General features: G+C 33.2%; 1 protein-coding gene across 2 annotated transcripts; it reads left to right on the forward strand.

Annotated features, from left to right (window-relative positions):
- The first annotated feature begins 8,756 nt into the window (after positions 1–8,756).
- Positions 8,757–26,565, forward strand: LOC121368050. 2 transcript variants are annotated; one of them, XM_041492570.1, is made up of 14 exons: positions 8,757–8,829; positions 10,018–10,030; positions 12,913–12,944; positions 14,981–14,996; positions 16,038–16,069; positions 16,425–16,440; positions 17,174–17,193; positions 17,977–17,989; positions 21,213–21,244; positions 21,607–21,622; positions 22,336–22,346; positions 23,894–23,899; positions 26,004–26,043; positions 26,471–26,565. In XM_041492570.1, exons 1-13 carry the CDS (start codon positions 8,763–8,765, stop codon positions 26,039–26,041), a joined length of 312 nt encoding a protein of 103 aa, XP_041348504.1. In that variant the 5' UTR covers positions 8,757–8,762; the 3' UTR covers positions 26,042–26,043; positions 26,471–26,565. The 2 variants fall into 2 exon arrangements, with proteins under 2 accessions (XP_041348504.1, XP_041348514.1); XM_041492580.1 differs by having other exon boundaries at positions 8,759–8,829; positions 10,021–10,030.
- The last annotated feature ends 312 nt before the right edge of the window (positions 26,566–26,877 follow it).

Below are 26,877 nucleotides of genomic sequence, written 5' to 3' on the forward strand. Positions count from 1 at the left end.
GTTGATTCCAAATGGCTGTTTTGTCTGTAATGTACGAATCCAGAAGGCCTCTCGTTCAAGTCTCAAGAGGTCTGTTTCGTCTTTTGAACTAAGTATCGGGGGTTGTTCATTTGGAATTATTTCAAAATTTTCATCTGACGAATTGTCAGGTAGATTAAAGTGATTGGCGACAGGGGTGTCAACTTCATGCCGAATATCATACTTCTGACAAACTGCTCTAATTCTCTGTTGGTTTTGCGTTTGTCCTACGTACTGTTTTTTTTACATAAATTACAGGTGATTAGATAATCTACATTTTTCGAATAACAGTTCATGTCTGTCCGAATTTGATATTAAATTTTGGTCTATTGACTTTTGAAAGTCGACTTCGTTTTAAGTAAGTTGTAAAGTCTACACCTGATTTTGGCACAAGTAGTAGAGGAGCCAGTGCTTATTTGAGGTGATTGGTTATGCTGAAGTTTGTATGGTTTATAGTCTTCAGTTGCCCTAAAGGGATTTTCTAATTCTCGAACAGTTTCAGATTTAATTTTCTTAAAAACCGTTTTGAATATCCCCTAGGTTTTAAAGCATTAAATAAAAGTGAACAAGCCTCATTGAAATTCTGTTTGCTACTCGAATTTCTGTGAAATCTAATAATGTGAGATTTAACAATGCCTTTAAAGGTGTGGCGTAGGTGAAAAGACTTGCAGTGGAGAAGTTGGTGTGTGTCTGTGGGTTTGAAAAACACTTTGTAGTCTAGGTAACCTGATGTTTCAAACTGTGTTCCTTTATAAATTGTTACATCAAAAAAGTCAACTGATTTATCTGATATGGTGGCCTTAAGTTCGATATTGTCATCCTGTTGATTTAATAGCTCATAAAGGTTCCAAAATTCTTGTTTAAATTTTGTGGCCAAATGATAAGTATATCGTCGAGATATCTGAGGTACAAAAGAGGTGTTTTACTCGATTTCTATAAAGCAGCCTCTTCCCATTCGGCGACATAGATAGATGCAAAGTTTGGACTAAAACGTTTGTCCATAGCACAACCACACACTTGCTGATACATTTCTCCATCAAACTCAAAATCATTTCCTTTTAGGCTTAATTCTAACAGCTCAATAATGTTCTTATCTGGTCTGTTTGGATCTGGGTTCTTTTCAACTGCTCTTTTAACTGAATCAATGCCCGCATCAATACCTATGTTGGTGTACATGGAGTCAATATCAAGGGTAACCAAGAATGAATCTTTTGGGATTTAGTTTTTTGATAATTTTGATAGAAGATCTTCAGTGTTTTTCACAAAACTTTCATGTCTATTTGCAATTGGTTTTAAGTGAAAGTCTATGTATTCTGAAATATTTTAAGATTCTGATCCACAGTCTGAAATGACTGGACGACCGGGTGGTGTGTTAATATCGGTCCATGTATCGACTGGCTTGTGGATTTTTGGAAGTAGATACAATTTCCGAGTTTGTGATTGTGACCTGGCTTCTAAATATTTTGCTTGGTTTTTTGTATTAATATGTCCCTGATCTTTTAGACATTGAATAATTGCATTGAACTTTTTACAATTTTCAGGGCAAATAGCTTTGTCTAATTTTTTGTAGTAGTTTGAATTATTAAGCTGTCGATGGGCTTCCCGGATATAGTTCTCCTTTGATAGAATGACAGTGGCTGACCCTTTATCTGCAGTTTTTGCGGTTTTTGCGTAGTTTGGTGAGAGCACGACGTTCCATGACAGAACATGTTTGCTGATTTGTGTATACTGTCATATCACCCACTTTTTCCACTGTCCTTTTATGAGCTTTAATGATTTCAGAATCTACACTAGAGTTTGGGGGTAACCAGCCGGAGTTTTCGGAGGCATGCTTCCCAGGAACATTTTTAAATGTAAATGCTCGGAGGTGTATTCTGGAGCTGTTTGTTATGGATTTTTAATATTTTATTTCAGGTATTTTGAGGTCGAGGCGCGTACATTTTTTTTATAAGACTTCAAGAGCAGCAGTAAACTTTAACTACATTAAATGTGTGACACGTTATCTTGTTACATTACTGTAGAACCGTTAACATTGAATAATGTACTTAATTGAGTATATTGCATATGTGTATGGGTAGAAGAAACGTAAATATATGGAACATGCATATGCTTACATAATAGGTACATCTTGTGCACTATTTTATGATAATGTCTAAATACGCCAATATAACATACTTTATGTCTGATCCGACCGTACATGTCCCAGGTAGAAATCATCAGTCGTGAAATTTAATTCCACGCTTATGTTCAAGTGTTTTGTTGACAAGCATATTTGGAACGACTAGTGGTCAGTTTAATTAGAAAAAAGGTTTTCCCATCTTCATTCGTCGAGGGTGCAATGCCGAGAATTAGGGCATTTAAAAAATTAAAAAAAACCCTCTAAATTCGGGCAAAACTCAGGCTGCCCACCCCACCCACAGAACAATTGTAGCCCATACGCCAGTGAGGGGCTGTATGATGAGTATAATGTTATCATTAACAGACATGGATTCATAGTTTGTGAAAACAGGAATCTGGAAAAATAACAATTGAATCACTAAACACGCGCATGGTAAACAAAAAGACCCCATCAATGCGTTTAAATTTTGGTATTGGGCATATCTTTCGTTTACTGTTTGTGTATTGGCGGCATCGGAATCACTTTCGTGAATAATATTTAAGTCAGTTGCTTCCCCTTGATTGTTAATTCGACACGGGTATTGCAGTCGAAGTTCCACCAATGACTTTATTCGAGACTGAATGAAATGTATGACATGCTAAACATATTTACAGTACCGGTATCAATCATATGCCAGACACGGTTTATGTTGAGAACGCATTCGACAGTGTCAGCTGTTAAATAAATTAATCTCTAAACAACATGCAATATAAAAAAGCAAATCGCCGAACGCAACAAAGTCAATAGCCATATTTAACTGACTTTTTTTCTTTCTTTTTTTTTTTTTTTTTTTTTTTTTTTTTTTGGGGGGGGGGGGGGGGGGATGATCGTAGTTGATCAAGACATTTCGTAAAGGTATTTATTTTATTGACCAGTTATATTATACTTTTTTTGCTTTTTCGTAAGAAAAGCGTCCATTGTTTGGCAGCTCGTGGCTGCACGTTTTTTGAATAGCTCTCTTTGCTCAAGTCGTCCCATGATAGTGGTAGTTTGTGAGTCGACAAAATAGCACGCCATTATTACTTACTTGATAGACTGGTTCTCAATTGAATATACCCATAACGACGCCTTGTAATATCATTCGTGTAACACATGTACCATTTTAGGCCAAAAAATCTTTATGGAAATTTCCGAACGCTGAAAGTAATATTTGAGCTTCTACAGAGACGAGCCAAATAGTATCAGAGGGCGAGATTCCAATAATGGTTTCGAATAAACTAGCATTTAATACAGCCATCTGTTAGGGTAAACGTTAAAATACTTATAATAGGAAATAAAAAGCATTATACATTTTTCAGCGGAACTCCATTTCTCGCGGGGGGGGGGGGGGGGGGGGGGGGGGGGGGGGGGGGGGGGGGGGGGAGGGGGGGGGGGGGGGGGGGGGGTTCTTTCGCTCCCGTCGCACCCCCGCTCCCTGGCTACGGATCTGATGGACGACAATATTAACATATGTGGCTGAAACTCCTATCTGCAGCGTATCAAACGACTTAAACACCACAAATATAAATACTATCAAAGTGAATAAGAAAAATTGGGGGTCAAGCTGCTCATTTCTGAGATAACGGGTAGCCTCATTGACTACCCTAGTTCTGCACACAATTTGAGTACTTTTTTGACAGGTAGCACATGGCTACTTGATACAGTGGTACTAGATGAAATACAATAGCATAAATGTTTTGCTCGGGTGAAACTATTGCTTTTACAACCAACACACTCACATTTATCACCAATCACAAGACTTGTGGTGTTAACTTCTCTATCAAACGTTCGGTACACCCCAAACTTTGACCCAGCCGGAAGTTATTTGTACTACCTATGCTGATAACATACATTTTTCAAAAAGTGTCGAGTACGTGTGTTTTTTTGGGGTGGGGGATCGGTGGGGTGGGGGTGGGGTGGGGGGGGGGGGGGGGTGGGGTGGGTGGGGGGGGGTTTGGAATCATGTATGCTGGGTGTGAGTGTCTTCAAGTTACCAGGTGTGAGAATTTCAAATCCATCGTCCATGATGATTTTCATAATGGACCATCAAACAATGTTAAATATTAAATGTTAATGGTTAATAAGTTTAGTTGACATGTGTTCAAGAATACTAAATCGAAATTTAACCTGTTCATCTAAAACGATAAACCACGATGACGTATATATACTATACCATTGATAAATTCATTGCTCATTGAGTAAGCATTGTTGTAATTATCGAGCTATTAGCACTCATAAGTTACCACAACTACAATACCTCAGTAAGAATGTTAGCTGAAAAACAGATAAGAAACCAACTATAACACTAACTGGCGTCTCTGCATAGCAAGATGTACGTACTTTGCTTAATTAATAACAAGTTTAGAGGATCTAAATACATTAGCCAGTAAAACTTCTGCATATTTAGCCATCTATTGTAAATCTTATTGTCTGTTGTCTGAAATCTCTATAAATTGGACAAACTAACACAAAGTGATATTCATTTTCTATAACTTCCATATTACATAATGTACAAAATATATTATCATAAGGTATATTATGATATCGATCCGTTTCGCATAATAGACTATGAGAGGATAACGTTTTAAGTGTGTTGATCATCAAATGAAATAAAAAATAAATATTTTTCACGCTCAAAACTTTGTTTGAACTTATTATAATGTTTTAATTTAGAAATAAAATGACGTTGATCGTTCCATTCTTGTTAGTATTGATCCATTATCCGTTGTTTAATAATATATGGTAAGTTAGGCAACATTTGGTCTTGACTCCACCAGACATCTGACATACCACGACTATCCAACATACATTTAACACCATACGCCCAGTTCAATCCTTATATGACATAGCCAAACATGCAACCCTCATTCCACTGTCGCGCGGTCGGTGAAAGATCGATCCCTGCCGGTGGACCCATTGGTCTATTTATTGTTCCAGCCAACGCGCCACGAAATGTATATCAAAAACCGTAGTATGTACTATCCAGTCTGTAGATTGCTGCATACAAAATACCACGTGCTACTAATGGAAAACATTTGAGGTTTTTCTCTCTAGAATTCTGTATAGTTGTTACAAAGGTTTGGCATCTAATAGGCGGTGATTAACAAATCAATCAATGTGTTGTTTTGGGGTCGTTAAACAAAACACACTTTAAACCATCCATTGATCCACCAATACGTAAGTACGTACATGTACATGCGTACCTACGTACCAACCCACCCACCTACCTACCTACATTCACACATGCATACATATATGCATACATATATGCATACACACACACACGCACACGCACATGCACATACAAAGTATCTACATATTTACACGTCACTCATGGAACACTGGTTGGAATAGGAAAACGAACTGATTACAACCAAATGAAAATCCCACTAATTTAGGCACGCATATTTTTAAAATGTCCACGTCTTTAAATGGTGTAACCAGAGCCCCACGACTGTTATATCAAAGGCTTTGGTATGTGCCGTCCTTTTTGTGGGAAAGTGCATATACAAGACCCTTTGCTGCTAATGGTAAAATGTGACAGGTTTCCTCTCAAGACTACGCATCAGAATTACCAAGTGTTTGAGACCCAGTAGCCGAAGGTTAATTAATTAATGCACTTTAAACGTGTCGTTAAACTAAACAAAATTTGAACGATTTAAGCAAATGTAACAGAGTAGCGTTTAATATCTTTATATTATATGGCATATATGGCATGTCTTGGTCCAAGAAGTCCCAATTGGAACATTTTGGGCAATTGGGACCAGTTGGGCTTCAACACAATATGTTTCGTCTCCGTCCTTCCGTCTGTCTGTCTGTGTCGTCTGTCTGTGTCGTCTGTCCCACATATAGTTTTCTGGATATTTCTCTTCAAAATGCCTCAAGATATCCATCTGAAATGTTACGTATAGCTTTGTCAATTACTGTTACAGATCAAGTTTGTCATTCATGGCGATTTACACATTTTGGCTGAGTTATTGTCCTTGATCTTGGGAGATACGAAACAAATGTCAGTGCAATTTTTTTTTCTTCGGAATGCCTCCAAGATATTGATCTGATGTGTACTGTTACAGATCCAGAGAAAATTCCATGGCAATGTGCTGATTTTGGTCAGAGTTGTGGCCCTTGAACTTACGGCGTACGAAGATGTGTATTGCTTTTGCAGAATTCTCAGAATTCTTGTTTTTAATTCACAATATCTGATATTGTCAAAAATATACACAAATTGTATTATAACCCCCCCCCCCAAAAAAAAAAAAAAAAAAAAAAAAACCCACAAAAAACACAAAACACAAACAATAAACAACAAAAACAACAACAACGAAAAAAAAAAAAAAAAAAAAAAAAAAAAAAAAAAACCACACACAAAACAAAAACAAAAAAGAAAACGAAACACTTACTCATTCACGTGAGTACACTTTTTATGGTATCTAGATACAATTTTATTTTAGTGAAAAATATGTAAATGTAAACGTGTTTTTGTTAAAAATGTATCCACTAGTCTCAATCCAAGCGAATTTTTCGAAATAGTTCAATATGAGGTTGAAACACAGCTTCACATAATTAAACTTCAGTAATATCCACACATTTAGTATATCCAATATTACAAGAAAACGCATTCAAAATACAGTACTGGCAAACTTCATGATTGCCATCGCTTCCCTCCAAACTATTCAGTGACGTCATATCGAGAAAGAAAATTACGCCATCTAAATATTTTTAGTTTTTTTACTATTACAAACGTTTTCATTAATGAACGTTGCTATAATAAAATCAGATACAAAAATATCCAAGATAATTAGATTTTTAAGACAACATAACCCACACAAAACAAACAATACAAGTTCGTTACAGATATTATTAATGGGTGCAAATAAGAACACAATTCCTATAACGATTTAACAACCAAACAGTTTTAATATCACCTAATTGAAATCGTTCTGTTTGATGACTGAATATATCACTCAATTCTGGACCGCTGCCGTAACACGTTTGCTTACATGTCAATAAAAGTAGTCCAATGAGCTGAGTAATTTGCATATGATATGCAAAGTTACAAAAAAACCTAAAATGATGTGATCTAAAAAATATCACCTTTTTTTTTTTTTAATATGGATATGCTAAATATTATATATAATGGATGTCGTTAAGCTTAACAGAACCCTATTTTTATGTAGCTTAGCTGCACTATGTTATCTCATAATCGCAAGTGCGTTATTATGTCAATCGTATCTGTAATCACCTGCTGGATTACACGAAGAAGCTGTGCCGCGGGATGTCCTAGATCGCATACACTCCTCCAAATAACACTATAAAGGTAACGAAATCTGCACGGAGAGCTCAAACTGTAGCTATCTACAAGTATGTACACTTGTTGTTTGGGGGGTTTTTTTGTTGGTTTTTGTTTTAATTTATTTATATGATTTATTAATCTTTTTTTTTTTTTTCATTTTATTATTATGTTTGTTTGTTTTTTTAAATATATTTACGTATTTACTTAATTAAATTATCAATTTAATTATTTTGCTAGTTATACAATTATATTATATTATATTATATTATATTATATATTATTATATTATATTATATTATATTATATTATATTATATATTATATTATATTATGTTATATTGTTCATTTATTTATTTAATTATTACATCATTTAATACTTTTTGTAAGCAGAAGTACGAACTACTAATAGTCAATTACAGATAAACTGTATCGATCAAAGGTTTTAAGTTAATACATGCATATAATTCGCCAAAGTAAACTTGTCAAAAGTGCAAACGTTAATGTTTATTTGTAAGCGTAGTTTAATGATAATATGGTTACTCTTGTCAATGCATATGATTTTGTGTGTTCCAGTGTTCACCTTATAATAGAAATATACTAGAAATATACTCTGATTTGTAAGGCAATAGTATACTACAGAGAGTCGAGTAACAGTTTCAACAAAGTGAATATGTGGATTAGTTACCGAATCAAATCATCAACAATACAGTTTTATGCATTGGACAATTTATCTTTTGGAATAAACCATTCTGAAAATGCTCGACGGTTATGCTAACTTATGGACCATGCGTGAGATAAAAACGTTGAATGTGTTTCGGAATGGGTCAAGTCAATAATGTAGTACTTTTATTGAACGAATATACCAACTATAAAATAAGAAAAAGCAAATATGCTAGGAAGTTTTGCTTCGTCAGCCACCTATGCGTATTGTTGCCCCATATGAACACTGAACGATTGTGTCCACTTGTAAAGTCCCACATAATAAATCATCTTATGAAAGGACCAATATCTTAATTTTCTCCTAAACGAACTTGGGATTCTTAATTATTCAAGCAGTGATGAATATAAAGAAAGAACAAATAATTGGATTCAAAGTCTGAAAGCATGTACACTGCCCTTCTGCACTGGACTCTAAATATACCCGTACAATTCATACAAGGAGTGCGACAAACACTAACCATATGTATGGCAGTGTATTCCTTGAAACTGTTCGAGCCTATCAGTGTAACCAGCAATGAACTATCTTAGCTGGAAGAATAGTAATTAAGACATACTTTTCAGACTTTTACATTACATTAAATTTTTTCAGTCATCCATGATGAAGCTCTTTGTTTTCCTTGTGTGTGTTGCTGTTGTAAGCTGTGCCCCCGTGGAGCCAGAAGGTATTCATTAATTGCGTATCACTTTTAACATTTTACATATACATGTGTATACAGTTGTGTTGCTGTTTTGTGTGGGTATTTCATGCTTTAATGTAGGTACGCATCCATAAGTGCATGCATGTATGCGTGTTTTATATATATATATATATATATGAATATATTTTGACGTTAAAGCACCCAGAATTCGAGGGAATTTGTTGTCTAGGAATATATGTACGTAAACCCACAATAATAAGTTACACACCGAATTATGTGGAAAAAAACACACAATCACAATCAACACACAAGTGTTAAAATGAAAACTATTTAATACCTCATTGTTAACCTATATGACATTTATAAAGATTATAATCACCAACATTTTGTCACATTCAACAAGTAAAAGGCACAAAAACAACAAAAATGTCCCGGTTCCGGTAAAAAAAATTCGAATTATTCGGCCACTATTTCCGGTCCACAGTCGCCATAACTAACAAACGGGTATTAGTCCGGGGTCTAGCTCAGTCGGTCGAGAACTCGCTTGAAGTGCTTGCATCGCAGGATCTAACCACCTCGGTGGATCCATTCAGCTTATTGTTTTCTGTGGGAATGTGCATATAAAATATGTTTTGTGTGTTTTTTATTATATAGATACATACATACATACATACATACATACATATCAGTTTCATCACCAAGTCGATATGACTTATTATAATCACCTTTCCCAAAGGCAATAATTTATGGATTTCATGATTTCTCTGAACAAGTCTGTACGTATGTATGTATGTATGAATGAATGAATGTTTAACGACACCCCAACACGTGTATGTATGCATTGATCACTTTGATTGGAATGTCACTATTTTAATAGCTATTGTTTTAAATATATTTTAATTTACAAATGTATGTATTTGCAAAAAAAGTAGAAAATCTTAGCAGGTTTTACTCCAAATTAACCACCTAATTTGTAGGAATAATTATAGTTAACGTTTTCTACGATAAGTTATAAACTATCTATAGTGTTTCCTGCTTTCTTATTACGTGAGCTGATCGATATCTGCTTCCTATATATTAAATAGTCGTCGTAACAATTTTGAAAAAAAGAAATCCACTTAAGGAATTCGATTATGCACCAGGTAATCATCATAAATGTTACATTTGCTTGTTTAAATCAGTCGGCAGTTAATTATATGTTTTGTATTTCAGCAGAGGCAGACGCGTGAGTGTTTCTTATTCACATTGCATTTAATATTACATTACACTTATTTTACGGATAAGAAAACAAGTTCCAGATATCATTTGACGGCACTATTTTAGTGTCTTTCATTTACCATTCTACAGCGAAATAATATATCAAAAGCTGTAAAATATTTTGACCAAAAAAAAGACCAAAAAAAAGACCAAAAAAAAAAGAGGTTAATAATGTTGACTTGTGCAAAATGCCCTCATTCCTGAGAGCTCTTTGGAAAGAAAATCCCAAAAATCGTTCCCAATATCATCAACACAATGATCAACGCTTACATTGCTTACTTATTTTTACATTTTAGTAGCATTGTGAATGTGTGTTGTTGTTTTGTTTGTTAAAATTGTTGTTTTTGTGTGTGTTTTTTATTTGTAACGTTTTTACAAATAAAATATATTTCTCTATCAAGATAGTGTTGGTATGTTCACATTAAAGTTTTTGTTAGTATTGTATTTCGTTACATTATTGTTCGAGTGTCACACGTAAATATCCCTCGGTCCGTGGAAAACTCAACCGGTCACACATTCAACCACTGTAAAACAGTGTGTTTTAAATAACATTTATCTTTAAACCATACACGTATAAGACAGCAGCCACCTTGTTTTTATATTTCACGCAACACTACAAAAATATTAACCGAGGTATCAGCATTTAAAAATGGTAAAATAAACACTAACAGTTTATGTCATCTTCCCTCAGCTGAATCGCAAACCTTGCTTTGTCGTGTGTACATCGGATTCGTGGTACTTTACCGTGAAATTTACAACGTTTACTTTTTGGTCTTATCTTTGCCGAATTATCTCTGGGTTTTTTTTCTTTGTTCTGCCCGGGTTGTTTGTACAGCGGGTGGCGAACATTCTTCCAATAACTCGGCGACATCGTTGCTGTGTACAGTAGCCATTTGTTGATAGCTGTTTGCGCATGTGTCGTGGACTTTAGTATAGCACTAAAGCAGGACTGGTGATGTTTTGTAAAAACAACCAGATATTGTTCACCCACTATGAGCGGACTCGGTGCGTTCTGCAACATTAGGATATATCACAGAGAAGGACATGTTAGTGAATGTTTGGAATCAGATTTGAAGTAAATTTTGAAAGAAAAAATTGACTGAAGGCGTTTTGGAAAAGAGCTCTTTAATTTGGTGTGACACTATGTTTTGCTTGTTTGTGTGTTTTGCTTGGTTGTATGTTTTGTTTGTTTGTTTGTTTGTTCTTGTTGGTTGTTGTTGTTTTTCTGGGTTTTTTTTAAAGACATCCAGCTATGAAAATGATTCAGGAAAGGTTCCATTGTCTTCAGTTAATACATTGGGGTAGTGGTTGCAATATTGTCATTCATGGATTATAATTTTCTGCATATATATTTAGCTACATACTTTAACTTTCTTGGCTATGGGATATAATGTGGTGTAGTACAATATTTACGATAAAATATGCAAACTGATATGTCTGGTGGTTAAATGGCGATTTAACTAATATTTTACATCATCTCAATGACAGACGACATACATGTAATACAATAATTATGTTGGTTGGATCGCACGGAAATTGAGCTGCTTGATACTAGTAACCCAGCACAATATTATATATTCAATATACCCCCCACCCCCCCCCCCCCCCCCCCAAAAAAAAAAAGAAGAAAAAAAAAGAAGAGTATTCTGGGGGTAATTATGATATAACAAAACAAATCCTACACACCATATGTGTATATACTATTATATATCAGATACGTTTTTTAACCTGTCTTCTCAGAGGTTACATATCTAGATTATTATTATTATTATTATTATTATTATTATTATTATTATTATTATTATTGTTGTTAATAGTGTTGTTGTTGCTGTTGTGTTGTTTGACATGTTGATGGTATGGACAATACCAATGGAAATGCTGGCTAAATTAATACATTATAATGCATTCGTGTACCATTTTAATATACTATCATAGGGAACATTTACAACTGTATTCAAATCAAAATTATATATAGTTACATGTAGCTGTGTATATACGATTCAGTTAATTGTTATTGTGTCACCTGCATTTACGCAATAACTTAGGCATTAGTTAATTAGGGGATAGCAATCAGTCCAAATAGTGTGAAACTACATTACAGCAATTAAGAACACTATGGCTTTTAATCGTTGCCACCAGCTTATCAGCTAAGGACTAAAACCCATGGCAATTACGAGTCAACAAACATATCGATCTTATAAATATTAATTTTTCCATAAAAGAAGAATATACAGACCCAGAGAGAGATAGAGAGAGAGAGAGAGAGAGAGAGAGAGAGAGAGAGAGAGAGAGAGAGAGAGAGAGAGAGAGAGAGAGAGAGAGAGAGAGACAGAGACAGAGAGAGAGATGGATAGAAAAATATATAATGTAATAATTACGTCCGGCTGGCGGCGTTGTAGTAGCTGTCGTCGTAAAGAGAGAGGAGACCTAGGGGGAGACCCTTGAGGTCTCAGTCGCAATCAACTCTATCGTTCACCTAAGAGCTTATACATATATATATATTGTATCTGTATCACCATGTTGGTATCTTTGTTAATCGTGTTTCATGTTTGGAAACTAAAATACAAGAACCTACATCACCAACTTGAGACTTATCTTCCTTCATTTACATTCCGGTAAAACAAAACTAAGAAACACTACGCTGTGTTAATACATAACACTTTCTACCTCTGGCTGATACACATGTAAACGAGTTCTGGTGGGATTTTTTTCGTACACACCTCAGTACGTTATTTATTCCTAGGTTTTACTGATGCTAGCGTATTTGATCAGCTAGTACAAGGATATTAGCAGAGTAGGATGAATTTTATAATGTCAGCATATGCACGAAATTATCCATTGCTATTTCAGTGAAGAAAAGAGGTTCATTGACATTATTATTGGTAAGTTTTGAACGTTTCCATCATATGTTTGTTATGGTGTTAGATTAACAAATCTTATAAAAAGTGTATAGCAAAAGCCATTTCAAAAAGTTAATTCATTAGGAAAAGAAAATACGACAGCTACGTTCCGATGATCAAAAAAAAAAAAAAAAAAAATATCTAAGGGACAGAAAACACCAGAAAAACACAACTTCAGTGGATGAGGTTTTTTTTTTAGTGATCTAAATAGAGTGACCAAAATTATACTGTACCAGTTTTAATATAAACGAAGTAATTGACGAAGTAAATAATAATGATATCATAAACGGAAAATTTAGCGACGACGAAATTTAAGCAGCTGAAAAATAACAAAGTGGCCGGCACCGACCATGTAATTAATAAATATATTAAATCTACTGCTGACTTATTCATTCCAGTCTACATTAAATTGTTTAATACAATACTAGATCATTCTGTTTTCCCAAGCGAATAGCTTAACGGTACAATTACCTATAAAAATAAATGGACACTAAAGAACAATATCTAAAAAACTAACGTTTTAATTAAAAAAAAAAAAAAAAAAAAAAAAAAACCCACCGATATATATCATTCTATTCAAATAAATTTCGTCCGACCTATCTTGCCAACAAAACAATTCACCCCATTATTTATGTTATATGGTGAATTGGGGAAGGTACCCGTGGAATTAAATATTCAAAGAAGCATGGTGTGTTACTCGGCACGCATTATTTCAGGGAAACAAACAAAATTATCATTTCTTCTATACAGACTTATGTTGACTGATCATGTTACAAATAGAATAAATTATAACTGGCTCACAAGTATTAAAAATATTTTGGAGCATTTAGGAATGAGCGATGTTTGGATAGTACATACCTTTTTATCGTTAACTTGGCTCTCACAACAAATTAAAATTAGGCAAAATGATCAATATTTACAAATATGGAACAACAGAATATCAATGTCATCCAAAGGCAAAACCTTTCAACTTTTAAAAGAAGAACTTATTTTTGAAAAATATTTAAATATAATTCCCGAAAGGTTGTGGAGATTAATTATAAAATTTAGAACGTCAAATCACTATTTACCTGTCGAAACTGGAAGGTGGAATAACATATTATATGAAGACAGATTGTGTACTTTATGTGATGAAAGTGACATCGGTGATGAATTCCATTATTTGTTTGTATGTACTTTTTTTTCATACTTCCCCTGTAAAGTTTCTATATCCATAATATTATACCTATTAGACCAAGCATCTACAAATTCAAAGAACTCATAAACAGTAAGAAAATAAGTGTGTTAAAGAAGTTTATCAATGTAATTTGCCAAGTTTTTAAAAGACCTGGCAACTGAATAACTCATGTCACAATCAAAACTGTTTCCTACCTATATTACAATTACACTTACTATTATTATTATTATTATTATTACTATACCAGATACTGCCATTACCATTACTACTACTATTGTTATTATTATTATACTACGACTACTACTACTACTACTACTACTACTACCACCACCACCACCACCACCACCACCACTACCACTACTACTGTTACAGTTATTATCAATTAATATCATATACAAGTAAATACATGTATTATGTATTATTATAAGTTATTATTTCATCCTCCTGTAAACCATCTTGTCATGTTTATACTATTTATTGTGTATGTTCCTCTAACGCCCTTGTGGAACAGCCGGTGTGTAATAAAGTTTCTGTGTACGTAAGCGCCTAATGTTATATATATATATATATATATATATATATATATATATATATATATATATATATATATATATATATATATATTGTTTTCTTCATTGTTCCTGGAAAACAAGTTGAATTTTCTGGACAAGTTTGGTTATGTTTTCTGGAAATGATTTCAGATTTTATATTTTTATCTAGATACTTATACATTATCAAATATATGCATTTGTGCGCGCACGTGCGTCCGTGCGTGCATATATGTACGCAATCACCTATTGTCATAATTTCGTTATTTGTATTTTACAATATAATATTTCAGGAGGAAAAAGAGACGCGTGAGTGTTTATTTTATTTGCCTTGCATTTAGCATATGATCGTGTTAAATTAGACGACATTAGAGTAGATTAGATTGCACTGCATTATGTTATACTTATTTTACGGCAACTTGTGCAGTCTGGTGTGTGGTGGTTACAGCAACATGTAAACAGTGGAGATATGACAACGTTGAAAAGTGTAAACCCATAACACTGTTAACTAGATTTAGTAAAGTCTTTACAAATCTACTCAATATTAGACTGGCTGGATGTCTTGACAAATATGATGTGTTATCACAAATTAAAGATGATTTTAGTAAAGGCTTTTTCCATAAATGATCATGAGTTTTTACTTCATGCCCTAGTTAAATTACTGAGAAGATACAAGAGAAAATTGTAATGTGCGTTCTTCGATCTTAGGAAGACATCCAATACTATATGGAGTTTTGATCTCTAGTGCAGATTTTTAAAATCTGATATAGACGGGAAGATGTTAGGGATAATTCATAATATGCACAGTGTTATTAAGCTAAGTGTTAGAAAATATGTAATTTTTCATAATTATGTTCATGTGATATGAGTGACCTTGTTTATTTTCACTATCTAAAATACTTGGAAGGCTTTTTACAACTCTGACAGAGCACAGCTATTACTATTAATGATGTTCTAGTTTTCTCTTTGGATACTGAATTATCTTGGTTATATTGTGTGCATATGATAGCGAAATATTGCCAAAAAATACACAATGAAAACCAAGATTGTTATATCTGGAGTAACAAAGAAATAGAAAATATTTTACTTCGGGAATCAAGCATTACAAAATATAAATGAATATAAATAGTTTGGCATTTTGATTTGATAAAAGTAACACATTTCATTTATGCAAGACATATTTAGCGCAAAAGACAAAATTATTTTTACATCTTCAAGAAATATAATAAACTTTCTTTGTCAATTGAGTGTCGACTAAAGTTGTTTGACACAATAATTGAATCACTTTTATAATGTCAGCATCTTCACGTAACTGCTAAAATGGACGTTTTATACTAATTACTGTTTCAGTGAAGAAAAGAGATGGCTTGATATTGTTATTGGTAAGTTTTGCATTTGTTCATGATATTATTTTTACGGAAAGAAAGCATGTGCGAGTTCATGTTATATTGTTAGGAATGGCAAAAAGGGGGATCATTAGTAAATATGTTTTCTTTGTTCTTTTAATGTGGTGAGCGTAGTTTCTTATGCACTCATTGCACCGCTCTTTATTATGTGATGATGAGGACATTCTTAATATTCGCAATATGTTGTATTTATTATAACTAGATGTACACTGTTAGACAATGTATGTAGGTATGTAGGTAGGTTGGTAGGTAGGTATGCATGTTTGTGCGTGCGCGGGTACATACATGCATGCATATGTGTAATCACTCTCGTTTTCACTAAATATTTCAGGAAGAAAAAGGGACGCGTGAGTATTTGTTATTATTAATTTATTGTATTTTGCATCTGGCATTGTATTGCAGTAGATTGCATTGTAGTACATTACACCGCATTACATTGTAATTAGTTTACAGTAACAGATGCAGAGTGATATATGTGGTGGTGGTTACATGGCGATTCAGACAAACTGTTGTCGAAGTATATTTAATATAAATATCATATAGGCAGTGTCACAAGACCGTTACGTTACTAAATGTGGGCCCAACAAAATACTTCTCCAAAAACATATTCTGAAAAGGTACCTTATTAATCGAGCTACATATATATAATATACCATGTTGTTTGTTTACTTAGTGCTATATAATTATTACTAGTTAACTATTATTGAGAAGACGAAGCACAAAACTTAAACGACTTCGCCAAGCTTAACCAATGCTAGCTATTACATAACATATCTGTCAAATAAGTTGTTATTCCAACAGAATAAAATGTACAAAAACGCACACTCTTTTCAGTCACCTACATGGCTATGATTGTCTGCAGTGGTGGTGTTATCCATATATATATTTGTTTCTGACATATAGTACGTTGTTTAATCAACGGTTATTACGGTCGTAATATTGGAAGGGCGGGTTAGCACATTAGTTTTATTAGTTGTGAATATTAGTTTATGGGCGTTACTAGAATATAATAGTTTTTCAATGTCAACATCTTCATGTAACTGTTAAAATTGAATTATATTTTTTTAACCACTATTTCAGTGAAGAAACCGAGGAGTTGGGTAAGTTTAAACTGTCCTATCATATGTGTTCAGAGACGAATATACACATGACATTTTCTTTTGTTACGGTGGGCAAAAATGAGATCTTCACTAAATAATGCACTGAGCTGATTCTCTAGGACAAGAATTAGTAGAGAGCGGTTTATGAGACAGAAGTCGGTGTAGTTGCCTTACAATTCTCCATTAACCCGTTTAAAGCTCGGTCTGCTTCGGAGCTGATAAAGGGATGAGAACCCAGTACAATCCACCATAAAACCTGATGGCTTAGCCACCACACCAATGAATTCCATTTAGACAAATTTAAATGAATGTTTCTCAGTTAATCTCTTTGTAGATTTTTAACAAATTAATTATGCATTGGCAAATGTTAAATGTATTGTGTCATGTGTGCATGTATGTATGTCAATGGTATATACATTTCACATGTTTTTAAAAACCTTTTTGTTATTCAAATCATGTTATAATTTTGCACCTTGAAAACAAAACTATACAACAGCAGATTTTACAGCTATTCCTTCACCTAATATCTAGAAATAATTATAGTTAACATTTCACACACAGAAATGAGTGATAGTTTTCATAATCTTGGGAACAATCTATAGTGTTTCCAGATTTCAAAGTAAGGAAACAATCAACTGATTAATCTCTGCTGTGGTATTTTGTAAATAATCATCTTGAAGGATTTATTAATGCATATATTAGTATTTATATATTATATACTTACATGTTTAACCCAATAGTCAGTCACTATTATATGATTGTGTGTACAATCTAATATTTCAGAAAAAAGGGAAGCGTGAGTATTTATTTTTATTCATATTGTGTTTACCATCTGCCATTATATTATTTTGCATTACTTTAGGTAGTAGTAAGCCAAATGAAATCAGGCCGGGTCAAAGTCCGAAGTCACCCGAACATTTCATAGTGATGCCAGTATTACTACTGATGTTTGGCATCAGTAGCTGACTACCATTTAGTCGTCGACGAGTGCCAAAGTATTGCACACTGTCATCTCTAGCGTTATTCTCACACGTAACAGAATAACGCTACAGGACACTCGCGCTATCGTCATATTATATAAAATAAAATGGCATGTTAGCAGTATTTTAAATTATGGTTGTGAAGTTTGGGGTTTTAACAAAGCAAATAGTCACGAGATCCTACATTTACAATTCTGTAAACGTATTTTAGGCGTGAAAAGGAGCACTACTAATATGATGGTCTATGTTGAATTAGGTAGATCACCTTTGTACATAAGTAGGAACATCTGTATGGTCAAATATTGGATACATTTGTTGAATACAGATAACTGTATTTTGAAAGTGTGTTATAACACCCTATATGATGAGTGCATAAGAAAACCACGTTTTGCTAACTGGGTTAGTCAAATAAGAGACCTGCTTCTCACTAATGGTTTTGGTCACATATGGTATAATCAAAATGCCTTGAAATACAAACATATTTTGAGTAAATATAATTATCTTCCCATAATCTCTTTATAGAAACGGGCAGATACCACAATATTGACAGGAATAATAGAATTTGTTGTCTGTGCAATATGAATGTAGTAGAAGACGAATATCACTTTGTTCTAGTGTGTCCTTTCTTCAGTAACATAAGAGATAAATATATTAAACCTTTTTATTACGATAAACCATCAACATTTAAATTAACGCAACTACTGTCCAGCGACAATTCAAAACAGCTAATTAAATTGTGTAAGTATTTGAAAACTGCTACCACCATAGAACAGACAACATTGATACATGACATATGTTATTATATTGTATATTATTGCTATGCATGCATTACCCATTTACTATAGAACGTTATTGATTGTAACCCAATGCTACATACCATTCCCCCGCAGTGTGCACATTATATTATTTTATATAAAAATATGTATGTATGCCTACAAAATGTATATTTTTTGGCAAAAGTAAAATGTGTGTTTACACACACAAACCAACATCTATGTGGCATGGAACTTGAGCTACTAAATACTATTACTGGTAACCCAACATCATATTGCCTGAAAATATATGCATTCAAAATGTCCCTAAAAGTACTTTATTCAACCAGCTGGATACCTTTCGTCGTCTTAGGATTATAATGTTCTATGCGCCATTTACTCGTTTCCGAGAAAAACGATGTTAAAGTTTTAACTCCGTGGAACTTATATATGTAATAGTTATCTGTGTGCGGTTTCTCATTTGCATATAAATTGTTTATCTAAATATTCTTATTCTAACCTGGAACTGCTCCAGAACATCGCATTCTCTGTAAAATTGTAAAATGTGATTTGGACTTAGAACATTGCGACATACAACTTGACTGATTCTTTTAGAACTATAATGTTTACCAACATAGAACATTTGAAGAGTTCAGGCGCAAAACGTGATATAAACCATTTTCTTTCTAGTTTTTAGTTAAAGCCATTATTGTATGTCCGTAAGGGATAATCGTAGGTCCGCTGATTTGCTGCAAAACGTGATTGATCCTTATGAAATTGTATTGGTTAAATCCCGGTGGGTTTTTTAATCAAAATGCGACATACGCCAATTAAAAAAAAAACATTTTTACTGAAAATGTAAAATGGATATATCGCGTTTTGCGCCTGAACTCTTCATATATTTAAGCACATGTCTATACTTAAGAACAAAGGCCATAGCATTTAAAGTACAATTAATGAGAGAGAAAAAAATGAAACATACATGTATGCAATTTCTATTTAATATATAAATGAACATAGCAAAAAAGCTCGGTGTTCTTTTTATTTATATAAAGTCATAACAACAAAAATATATAATTTTCTATAATGATTATTTCTGAAAAACAGTTTTATTTTCTGGTAACGAGCATGGTGGTGCAAGTAACCTAACACAAATTGCATGTATTAAAACATTTGAACCAAGTGAAAAACAAATTCATAACTTTAGAAATGCAAATTCTTTAAAGTGACATTAAAAACAACAACAAAAGGTAACAATCTTGACTTCAACAGCTTATATTAATAAAATCAAGATTGAAATGGATCAAATGGGGATTAATAAAAAGGAAACGTTGTTGTGCAGAAACGTGATGTGTGTTTTTTTGTATTCACACTTCTTGTAATATTAATTTCAAATAATGTGAAAATGTAAAAATAAAACAGATAATGCTATTTAATGGGGTGGTATGGTTTATGAGCTTTCCGTAACATACTCTTTTGTGTTTTCTGTTTGTATTTAGAACACATTATATCATGTAATGTTGAAAGAAGTTAAATAATGTTCTATCTTCATGGTAACGCTGACAAAGATTGTAGATATAATGTTCTATCTCCATAATAAAATGAAGTAAAAAAAATGCTTTCCGACAATAGAATTCATTAAAATTTAAATTCCATTTTTTTTCCAGTCATATATTAATTCTACAACAAATAATATGTTTAAAAAAGACATCAAATATGCCATTCCATGGCCATGCTGATTTTGATATACACATCTAGTCACGTGACTGATATTGAGAAAACTGATTGATATATATATATAGAGAGAGAGAATTATATACAGCATACGTTCGTTGTTTAACTGTCCCATCTTTTAGGGCTGAACTTTTCTTTTCCACATATGTTAAAATCAATATAACTTACATATCTACATTCTTCTTATTATTGTTATTATTATTATTATTATTATTTTGTTGTTTTTGTTGTTGTTGTTGTTGCTGCCGTGTTTTACTTAACACACACATACACATGCACACACACACGCACACACACACACACACACATACACACACACACACACACATTTTGTAGCATTGAAAATATGGAATGAATATGGAATGAATTGAAACGCTGGTTTAATTAATACATATATATTTTTGAAGAGAAAAAAAGAACACTACATCACGCTGTTTAATTAAATGTTTTTCTGAATATAGTATTGGAAGACCGGGTTAACAAATGTGATCATTTTTCAATATTAGTACAAAAGAAATAATTTTAATGTGTTTTCTGTTATTTGCTATTTCAGTGATGAAAAGAGGTTGATTGACATAATTTTTGGTAAGTTATGGGACGAACGTGCTTTTCTAATGTTAGGGAGGACCATAGGCATACGGGCTCCGATTCCTGTAAGGGGGGTAGGCTGAGTTTTGCCCACATTAAACGAAAATGCTCGAATAGATTCTGGATTACAACATTTATTCATATTCTCTCAGTGTCTCTCTCAATCAACCATCAAATCTTTTTAATCTAGAGTTCATATTAATCTAACTTATTCATCTTCCCTGTTGTATTTAGTAAATAATCAATCATTGTAAGGGTTTTGATAATGCATATGGTAGTCTTTATAAAGTATATATGTGTCTGTCTACAACAATTGGCAGTCACTCTTATATAGTTTTGTGTACCATCTAATATTTCAGGAGGAAAAAGGGACGTGTGAGTATTCATTTCTATTTATATTGCATTTAGCCTCAGTAATTATATTGTATTGCATTTAGCATCTGCCATTGTTTTATATTGCATTACATTATACCTATTTTAGCTAGAACTAAAACCATAACATCAGACCAAGTCAAATGTAGATGCTTTGTTTAGCCACATCACAAGAGCACATTGATTTATTGATCATCGGCTATCGGATGTCAAACATTTGGTTGTTTTTGACTCGAAGATATACATATGTATCTTCGTGTCAAAAAACAACTATAATATATATATATATATATATATATATATATATATATATATATATATATATATATATATATATATATATTAGCCACATACCTTAACATTATCACCTATGGGATTTTATTTAGTATAGTTCAACGTTTATGGCAGAAGATGCAGTATAGTATACGCGGGGGTTATATAGCGATTTAACCAAAGTTTTCGATCATCTCAACGCCAGTCGACATACATACCATACACCGATCATGTTGGTTGTGTCGCGTGGCTTGTACATGCCTGTTACACGTATTGAACGACGAAAATAATGAAAACATTTGTGTAATATGCTGAATAATTATTTTCGTTTCAATTGCAAATTAGTGTATATCATACTCTTTGTTTATTGCATGTTTTCTATTATGTAGTATATTTTGCATAATATCATATTATATCTGCAGATACTTTAATTCCTATTTCAGTGAAACCAGACGTAAGTATTATAAAACATGTGTATAAATAGATAGCTAATGGATCTCTTACTTTAAATTCCCCTTTATCGAGTAATGAAAGCAAATAAACTCAGTACATAGACACAAAAATTAACAAGAGGAATAACAATCAAACCTAAATGTACAATACGTGCATACATTTACTTGTGTCACAACAGCAACGCCTTTCATATATCAGTTCAAGGTCATGTAAAGAATACTTAAAATTTTACTTCATGACATTTTATACAGTGCAACCCCTATAAACCGGACATCAATGGGACCAAGTAAAATGTCCGTTTTTCAGAGGCGTCCGGTTTTCAGGGGTCTGCATTTACGTAACTACCTTCCCTTCCCCATTAAATAGTTCAGCTTATCGTTTATTTCTGCTAATGGTCTTTGCAAACTCTGCTTTATAAACCTCTCGCTTCTTGATAATGTCTCCAACTGCTGAATTTCCGATACTAAACTTTTCACCCCAAAATCTTAAAGTTGGTTTAGGTTTACTTTCGAAACTTTTAATTATTTAAAGTTTATAATCGTGTGATAGTTCAACACGGCGACGTTTAGATGGTCGTTATGGTGTTGAAAATCGATATGAAAATAAAATGTTACTAACATCTGTTCGACCATGCAAAGCCAACGTTACTGTTGTTTATTCTTTATTTAGCTAAATAAGTCGATCTTTGAAGCAAATCATGTTACACGTTTGTGAAGGAATATATAGACCGTAAATCACCTTCGTGACTTAAAGCATCAAACCCAAACCCGAACTCGGCTTATCGTAACCAACACAATGCTTGTGTAAATTAAATATCTACGCTGGCGATGGGTCTTTTGTTAAATGTTTATTGACATGTTGCCAACCTTGCCTACTTAGGGGCGTGTAACTGTGATTACATTGATAATAGTGAACCCAGGCATGTGCACATTATGTGTTCACAGACAGGTAATCCGGCTGGAGTGACATTAGGAGCAATTAGTGGTGCAACATTGACTGGTAGTGGTTTGGACATTCGGTTTTCATGGGGACGATTTACACTAAATTGACACATTGGGACCGAATTGTTTTTCCGGTGTTCAGTTTAGAGGGGTTTCCGTTTTAGAGGGGTAAATTTTAGTGTTGAAAGATACGCAAATCACGGGACCGTGTAAAACGTCCGGTTTTGAGGGAATTCCGGTTTACTGAGGGTCCAGTTTTGAGGGGTTTCACTGTAATATTTTGCAATTTAAAATAGCATCTACCGTCTTGAAATTTTTTGAATGCAGAACACATTCAATCAATATTTTAAAGCAAGTTATTAAAATGTGTTGTGTTATATAATGACAATAAAAAATAATGTAAAAACATTTGCATATGCATATATATATATATATATATATATATATATATATATATATATATATATATATATATATATATATATATATATATATTTATATTTATATATATAATACTGACAAATGAAGTAGTGTTCTTTTTTAATTAAAACTGTTAGAACTGTTAAAATATGATTAAATATAACTATTTTATGCTTCTTTGTTTCAGAAATCAGTAAGTATGATCAACTTAACTGACATTTAGATGTCCATACCCAATTTTCACGAGTATGTAACACAGGTTGTATGGCTATCGGGTAAAGTGTGATATACTGCAGTCTATGAATTAAAATGCCTATGCACATTAAAATATAATTTATGCATAACACATGCAGAGTTAAAATCACTTTACAAGAAGGCGCCGTAGTGTCATTTCCCATTCCCAGAAATGTGATGGGGGAAGACCAAGGTACGTTGTGTGATATTACATTGTGTGGTATTACGTTGTGTGATATTACATTGTGTGGTATTACGTTGTGTGATATTACATTGTGTGGTATTACGTTGTGTGATATTACATTGTGTGGTATTACGGTGTGTGGTATTACGGTGTGTGATATTACGGTGTGTGGTGTTACGTTGTGTGATATTACGGTGTGTGGTGTTACGTTGTGTGATATTACGGTGTGTGGTATTACATTGTGTGGTATTATGGTGTGTGGTATTACGTTGTGTGATATTACGGTGTGTGGTGTGGTATTACATTGTGTGGTATTACGTTGTGTGGTATTACGGTGTGTGATATTATGGTGTGTGGTGTTACGTTGTGTGATATTACATTGTGTGGTATTACAGTGTGTGATATTACAGTGTGTGGTATTACGGTGTGTGGTATTACATTGTGTGGTATGATATTACGTTGTGTGGTATTACATTGCGTGGTATTACATTGCGTGGTATTACGATGTGTGGTATTACGGTTTGTGGTATTACGTTGTGTGATATTACATTGTGTTACGTTGTGTGATATTACATTGCGTGGTATTACGTTGTGTGATATTACATTGTGTGGTATTACGGTGTGTGGTATTACATTGTGTGGTATGATATTACGTTGTGTGGTATTACGTTGTGTGGTATTACATTGCGTGGTATTACATTGCGTGGTATTACAGTGTGTGGTATTACGGTTTGTGGTATTACGTTGTGTGATATTACATTGTGTTACGTTGTGTGATATTACATTGCGTGGTATTACGTTGTGTGATATTACATTGTGTGGTATTACGGTGTGTGGTATTACAGTGTGTGGTATTACGGTTTGTGGTATTACGTTGTGTGATATTACATTGTGTTACGTTGTGTGATATTACATTGCGTGGTATTACGTTGTGTGATATTACATTGTGTGGTATTACGGTGTGTGGTATTACAGTGTGTGGTATTACGTTGTGTGGTATTACGTTGTGTGGTATTACATTATGTGGTATTACGTTGTGTGATATTACGTTGTGTGATGTTACGTTGTGTGATATTACATTGTGTGGTGTTACATTGTGTGATGTTACGTTGTGTGGTATTACGTTGTGTGGTATTACGTTGTGTGGTGTTACGTTGTGTGATGTTACGTTGTGTGGTATTACGTTGTGTGGTGTTACATTGTGTAGTTTTGCGGTGTGTGGTGTTACGTTGTGTGGTATTACGTTGTGTAATATTATGTTGTGTGATATTACATTGTGTGGTATTACATTGTGGTTTTACATTTCAGTTCGTGCTTGGTTTTTTTCCCTCTTATACATTTTAAATTAAGATCACTAAAAAAGGTGATATTTAAGATACATTTTCAAAGTATCAATAAGCAATAAGCCACTAAAACAATATTGTGATTCTAACTAAATGTGGCTTAGATTTATGTAATTTATAAATATTTGTACATTGCAATATATTTATCGTATTTCTGTATATCTGAATGTGTAACATTGACTGAGGGAATTCGTGTATTGAGTAATTCAATCTTTAATGAAATTAAAACTACATTTCTAATAATAATTAATGTAATCATTATAGTTAACGGCATAATGTCTAAGACTATATTTGTACCCATCACGTTACTTGCAAGAACGATATGCCTAAACAATTAGACCACGCATTCACCATCAAACAAATGTGCATGTGTATAGCCATGCAATCTATCAAGGTCCAACAATAAAAATTTATTTTATTTATTAATTTATTTATTGTTTGTAAAGGAAGAGATACTAATAATTACTTATCTTCATGCCAAATGCATATGTATTGTTATTAATATATCTCAAGTTAAATACCAATTTCTTTCACAGAAGTCTGTGTAGGTAATTTCTGCGTCCCGATCGGGTGAAGGTATGCTTGTTTGTAACTATCGTTTTTTAATAATATTTTAATACAGTAACATTTAGTAAGACAACAGACATATAATTACGCCAGTGGTAAATAATAATGATAAATAATAATAATCATAATAATAATAATAATAATAATCATAATAATAATAATAATAATCATAATCATAATAATTTATTATAAGTTATTCACTCGTATAATTAGTGGCGTGATTTCATTGAAGTCAATACGATAAATGTAGATATTAAAAGCACATCTCGGTTCCGGGTTTTAACAATAAAAAAATAAAATAAAATTAACATAAATATAATCTTAACGTCTATTGATCTACAATAGCCAGCTTATTGAATGTCGTTTTCACAAGCATATTTATGTTCGACTCTACTCATTTACTAAAGATGTCCTATTTATTGTTTGTGGACTGCAGATGTTCCCAACCAGTTCAGAGTGTGAGATCAGAAGATAGCATGCTGTGTTACAAGATCCAGTACACGACGAATAAATAAAACACCTGTTCACATTTGTATTAGTTTTATTGTTTTTGTTGTTTTCAAAAATAATATTACGGTTTGTTGAAACATGTATAGGTTGACAGTAGATATCTGGGGCCTACGTCACTAAACTCTCGCAACTTTGCGATCTCGCAGTGCAATGCTAAAAGACTTGCAAAGGGGATGCTTTGTTGTCTAGCAGAGCCTAAGAGACCTTTGTGAATTAGGCCCCTGGTGCGCCCTATACATATATTATATACTTGGAAAGGCAATGCCATAAGCGTACGAGGCAGTGGGCAACACCTCACATTTGTGCAAACATGTACAGATATTCGGCCAAAAT

The sequence above is a fragment of the Gigantopelta aegis genome, chromosome 1 (genome assembly GCF_016097555.1).
Source record: "Gigantopelta aegis isolate Gae_Host chromosome 1, Gae_host_genome, whole genome shotgun sequence".
Lineage (NCBI taxonomy): Eukaryota > Metazoa > Mollusca > Gastropoda > Neomphalida > Peltospiridae > Gigantopelta > Gigantopelta aegis.